At 34.5% G+C, this 6,760-nt stretch overlaps 1 protein-coding gene across 1 annotated transcript; it reads right to left on the reverse strand.

Moving 5' to 3' along the window:
- Window positions 1-489: 489 nt before the first annotated feature.
- LOC132050769 (uncharacterized) lies at window positions 490-1,719 on the reverse strand. Its single transcript, XM_059442131.1, has one exon. It carries the CDS (start codon window positions 1,717-1,719, stop codon window positions 490-492), a length of 1,230 nt encoding a protein of 409 aa, XP_059298114.1.
- Between the last annotated feature and the right edge of the window lie 5,041 nt (window positions 1,720-6,760).

Below are 6,760 nucleotides of genomic sequence, written 5' to 3' on the forward strand. Positions count from 1 at the left end.
TTCTAGTGAATCATATGCTTTCTGGAGGTCAATCTTAATCATACACCTTGGGGATATGGCCTTTCTTTTATACCCTTTGATTAACTCATGCGCAAGGATAATATTATCTCCTATCTTCCGACCCGGTATGAAGCCTGCCTGCGCCTCACATATAATGCTAGGCATGATCTTTTGTAGTCTGTTTGCAATTACTTTTCCAATCAGTTTGTACAGTACTGAGCAGCAAGCAATTGGCCTATATTCCTTGATTGTGGCGGTGTTTTGAATTTTTTGGGATAAGAGTAACAAGTGCACGGATAGGTTTATGCATTTTCCGTTGCAAAAAATTCCTTGATCCCCTACGTGACTTCGGTTTTGATGATGGGCCAAGATTTTTTAAAAAACACTGCATTATACCCATCCACTCCAGGTGCTTTATCGTCCCCAATAGCATTGAGACTATCCAAGATTTCTGTGTCAGTGATCTCGGTAATCAATCGCAATCTTTGGTTACGATTTAAGATCGGTCCTCTCTTCGTGACTTGCGTGTTTATGGCTGGTAAGGCAGTCTTGTAAAGTACCCATAAGATTCCTATAAAAACCAGTAATTTCATTTTTGATAGCCTCTTGCTCTACTAGGCGTACACCAGTGATAGACGTAAGTTCAGAAATTTGTTTCCTTTGTGTCCTCTCTTTCAATACTGCTGAGAAGTACTTGGTGTTAGCGTCGCCCAACTTGATCCATCTTGCCCGAGATTTCTGTCGCATTATACTCTCCTCTATCAAGGACCATTTCTCTAGTTCTTGCATCGTTGTTTTCTCCTGGTTCTGGAGGCTATCTGTGTAACATAGCTGGATTTGCTTTTGTATGTTGATCAGATCAAATCTTGCCTTATCCAATATCTGCGTAATATTGCGATACTCTGCATTATTTAGCTGCTTTAGTTTTGGCTTTAGATCTTTTAATTTTGCCCAGATGTTCCGCATTTTGTTGGCATTAGTTTTCTTGCACCAGGCAGCTTCGACGATGGCAAGGAATTGCTTGTGTTCAGCCCACACATTAAAGAACCTAAAGGGGATCTTAATAGTGTTCTGAGTAGCTTGTATAATCATGACCATAGGTGAGTGATCAGAAATATTGGGCAGCTCATATTCAACCATGACATGACCCCATTTCATCATCCATTCAAGATTACCAAATGCCCTATCCAGTCGACTACAAATTCTGTCACCACCTTGTTGTTTATTTGACCATGTATAGTAGCTTCCTCTCCAGTGTAGTTCATTTAGTAACAAATCAGTAATGCACCCGGAGAAGTCCTTAATTTCAGCATATTGAACTGGATTACCCAATAACCTATCCTGTGCATATAGCAAGGCATTAAAATCACCGGCTATCATCCATGGTGTTGAGATCCCCTGTGCAATATCCCTGAGTGATTGCCATAATGTTTTCCTGAGTTCCCCTGTGTTAAAGCCATAGATAATAGTAACCAAGCATTCAAAATCCTCTCTTATCCCTTTCACCTGACAGTGTATTAGCTGGTCCTCTTCTCTAAGTTTATGGATTTGATATTTATTAGTATCCCACAATATCCATATTCGCCCATTAGCAGCAGATTGGTAGTTGTCCAGATAACCCCAGCCAGGTGCGATATTTGCTAAAATTCCTTTAGCCCGATGTTGCTTTACTCTAGTCTCTATTAAACCAACAAAATTAATCCTCTTTATTTGAAGCATCTTTTTGAGTTCTTTTTGTTTATGCTTCTTATTCACTCCTGATATTCCACATCATCCACTTTTGGGAGATAATTACTCGCCCTCTATCGGGAGGGGGTTAGAATGTTTCCACGAATGCCACTCGAGATCTAGCACCTTTTTGTGGTTTTGACAACACTAGTACTCGACAAAGGAAAGTTCTCTAATGTGTAGACATTATTTGAGTCATGATCCGCGGCAGTTGTAGTCGCCTCACTCACCTTCTCAGATGTAGCATTTGTTCCCATTACATCATTAGGCATTGGCGGTTCTATCTGATTCGCACGGGCTCCCACACTATCACCCTGTTCCTGCGATACACTATTCTCAAGTTGTTCTACTTTAGGGGGTTCATTACGGGAGTAGGATCGACGCGCTGTTGTTGGAATAGGTCCCTTTGACATCCACGTTGGCACCAACCTCTTGGGAGGTACTTTCTTTCCTTTACCTTGTCTTCTCCTTTGTTCGTTTTGTTGCTCAGGATCACATATATGCCCCAGAGTTTGACACTTCCCACAATACATCGGTTTCCAATCATATACCACGTCTTGAGAGAAAATTCTACCTATTGGGTCCATCACATTAATTACATCAGGGAGTTTTTTTGTAATATTCACTTCAATGAGCATCCGAGCATAAGAGACCCTTGTTTGCTTGTTCGTGCATTCATCCGCGTACATAGGAGTTCCAATAGAGCTTGCTATCCTACTCAAAGAATTACTACCCCAACAGTTCATAGGAAGTTTAGGGAATTTCACCCACAAAGGCAGTTCAGTGGGAAATTCTTCAGAGAAATCAAAAGTTGCAGTCCAAGGTTTTAAGATTATGGGTTTATAGTTGAGTGTATAGGGACCCGAATATAATACCTCTTGCATATCATCCATGGACTGACATTTAACAATAAAATAACCTTCTTCGTGCAGATATATGTCGTTCGGAATATTGACCCAATTAAGGGTCACAAAACGATGCATTGCATTATACCCGGAGTTTCTCACCTATTACATACACGATAAGGGCACAATTCCATTTTAGTGTCTCCCTAGCAACCTCTTCTTCTCAAGTTGGACCACAATTTCGCCGTCAACGATTTGCGGCGGAATATAAGTCAGCGCCAAACCATTCTCCACTGCTCTGTTACGCTGAAATAGATTAGCCCATGTAGGCTCTGCTGCTTGTTCTTTTCACATTTATTAGAGTAAGAATAAAAATAAAAAAGTAATTAAATTCTATCTTATTTTAAAATATGAATATTTTAAGTATATTTATTTTAGTAAACATAACAAATAAATCACATGGCGGAATAGGAAAAAAAATTGTATGGTTTGACTACTTAACCTTTTGAAGAAAAGCAATTTCATTTGCTCCCACTAATGGATTGATACGCACGTGGCAATGAATCCATCATTATTGACTTAATGAGATACTTTAGAAATTATATGAATATTGTTTGATTTTTTAATATGGGTGCACTTTTTTTTTGACATTATTAATTTGCACTATTTTTATGCATATATATATATATATATATATATATATATATATATATATATATATATATATATATATATATATATACATTGTAATTTGTGTTCCGTATCTAAAAGTTTATTATATTAGTGTTTGATACGAATACAAAGTCTGCACTTTTTTTTTAACATTATATTTTTTTTAATATGGGGTTCACTTTTTTTTTTATATTGCTTGATTTTGTTAATATGGGGTCCACTTTTTTTTTCGCATGAGTTCGGAGATGGTGAGTTTCACTTTTTTTTCTTCCTTTTTTTTTTTTTTTTTTTGTATTGCTCGGTGTTATTTAGTATGGGGCCCACACCCTTTTTTTTTTTAAGGGACAACGGACGACGAAGCATGGGTCTAAACCCATGCTTTATATGGTTTCTTTTTTTTTTTTTTTTATATTGCTTGGTGTTGTTTAGTATGGGGCCTACTCTTTTGGACATTATTAGTTTGCACTATTTTTACGCATATAATATATATATATATAAATATATATTAACATATATTGTAGTTTGTGCTCCGTATCTAAAACTTTATTATATTAGTGTTTGCTATGAATACAAAGTTTACAGTTTTTTTTTTTATATTGTTTGTTTTTTTAATATGGGATTCACTTTTTTTTTTTTATATTGCTTGATTTTGTTAATACGGGATGTTCAAAACACGATTAATATAACATTGTAGTTTGTGGTCCGTATCTAAAATTTTATTATATTAGTGTTTGCTATGAATACAAAGTCTGCACTTTTTTTTTAACATTATATTTTTTTTGATAGGGGGTTCACTTTTTTTTTTTTTTTTTTTATATTGCTTGGTTTTGTTAATATAGGGTTCACTTTTTTTTTCCCATGAGTTCGGAGATGGTGAGTTCACTTTTTTTTTGTTTTTTTTTATATTGCTCGGTGTTATTTAATATGGGGCCCACATCTCCTTTTTTTTTTTTTAAGGGACAACGGACGACGAAGCATGGGTTTAAATCGATGCTTTATATGGTTTCTTTTTTTTTTTTTATTTTTTATATTGCTTGGTGTTGTTTAGTATGGGGCCCATCCTTTTGGACATTATTAGTTTGCACTATTTTTATATATATATATATATATATATATATATATATATAAAACACGATTAATATAACATTGTAGTTTGTGCTCCGTATCTAAAACTTTATTATATTAATGTTTGCTACGAATACAAAGTTTACACTTTTTTTTTTTACATTATTTGTTTTTTTAATATGGGATTCACTTTTTTTTTTATATTGCTTGATTTTGTTAATACGGGACCCACCCTTTTTTTTCTGTGAGTTTGGAGATGGTGGGTTCCACTTTTTTCACTTTTTTTTTTTTTAATATTGGTTGGTGGTTTTTTTTTTTAAATATTGGTTGGTGTTAATATGGGGACCACACTTTTTTTTTTTTTTGGTGCTTAACGGACGACGAAGCATGGGTTTTAACCCATGCTTCTATATAGTTTTTTTTTTATGAGTATATATATGAGTATACTTTTTTTTTCTTCCTTTTTTTTTTTTTTTTTGTATTGCTCGGAGTTATTTAGTATGGGGCCCACACCTCTTTTTTTTTTTTTAAAGGACAACGGACAACGAAGCATGGGTCTAAACCGATGCTTTATTTGGTTTCTTCTTTTTTTATTTTTTATATTGCTTGGTGTTGTTTAGTATGAGGCCCACTCCTTTTTGACATTATTAGTTTGCACTATTTTTATGCATATAATATATATATATATATATATATTCAAAACACGATTAATATAACGTTGTAGTTTTGTCTTTCGTATCTAAAACTTTATTATATTAGTGTTTGCTACGAATACAAAGTTTACACTTTTTTTTTTTTACATTATTTTTTTTTTAATACGGGATTCACTTTTTTTTATTTTTTATATTTCTTGATTTTGTTAATACGGGATCCACTTTTTTTTTTCCGTGAGTTTGGAGATGGTGGGTTTCACTTTTTTTACTTCTTTTTTTTTTTTAATATTAGTTGGTGTTTTTTTTTAATATTGGTTGGTGGTTTTTTTTTTTTTTAATATTGGTTGATGTTAATATGGGGACCACACTTTTTTTTTTTTTTTGGTGCTTAACGGACGACGAAGCATGGGTTTTAACCCATGCTTCTATATAGTTATAACAAGACCAAGAAGATACAATCACAATTAGGTGAAAATATAAAGAACAACTAAAAGAATGCATCGAACTATGCAATTACCTTGTAAAGCGTAGTCTCGAGTATGTCAAAGAGAGCACGACTACAACACTATACAATTGAGTTTGAAGAGAACCCACCCGATAGAAATTGAATAGAGCCGATGATTTCTCTTTAAAGGCTCGGATGAAACTAAGAAATTGTTTTTTCAAGTGTAAAAAAAGATGAAAGGAAGGATGTTTCTAGAGCGATGTCGTGTCATGGAACGAGAGTAGGTTGAACACGTATGTTAATGCTACAACACCTAGAAGGTAAAATGTCAAAATTGCCCTCTCGCTTAATGAAGGTATGTCGACGACGATCTACTCGAAACTCGTAACTTGAAAATGTAAAAAAAGATCGAAGAAGAAATAGAAGATTTCGACAAAAACTTAACAGAACATATACCCGAACTTGCAAAACCAACAAGGGGTGAAAAAAACTCCGAGTATTTTCTGGAAGCGGCAACCGAGAGATGGGTTTGTTTGGAAGTCGGCAACTGTTGGAGATATGGTAAAGTGAGTCTTCTAGATTTAAAGTGAAATGACCGAAATGCCCTTGGAATGATGACGACGATCCTGCCTCGAACCCGTGCTTCTATAATAGTAGAAATAGAAAAATTAGAAACAAATGCAAGTTCACTTTCTTAATATTCTATGTGACTTAGGAGCTTGTAGGTTGAGTCAAGGACAACAAAAAGTTTTTCATTCAAGTTTACCGATTTGCAACTAATGCAACTAAAAGTTCCACAAATATGACCTCGCATCGACAACTAACCGTAATCAACCATATGACTTCTTTCGCAAATGAAAACGAAAAAGAATAATAATTATGCCAATTCGCCTAAAAAATTCTTCGGATGTTAGGGTGGGATTGGTCATCTTCTACCTTAATCGCTACAACTAAATGTCATTGAACTTAAATTTGATGTCAAAATGTTATTAGTATTTCCAGATAACTTATCTAGTACATATGGAAGTTGCTGGAGCATAGAATTGACAAGGAATCTTAAAGGTCACAAATAACATAATGCACGAACAATGTCACTGGTATGGCATTATCTTCTCTTCTAAATGTGGTAGCTAGTTACATAAGCAATGTTCTTCTCAAGATATATTACGTAGTAAAGCTTTAAAATAAAAAATAAGAACAATTTGATTATCACCAAATGAATATGCAAATCGATACAACTTAAGATGTTCAAAAAACAATACCAACCCGTTGAAAATTCTTGAATGCGTCTTTAAACTTCCCATTGCCAAATATGCGACCTCTCGCCTATAATAACCCCCGCAACCCCGATC

This window comes from Lycium ferocissimum, chromosome 3 (assembly GCF_029784015.1).
Source record: "Lycium ferocissimum isolate CSIRO_LF1 chromosome 3, AGI_CSIRO_Lferr_CH_V1, whole genome shotgun sequence".
NCBI classification, from domain to species: Eukaryota; Viridiplantae; Streptophyta; class Magnoliopsida; order Solanales; family Solanaceae; genus Lycium; species Lycium ferocissimum.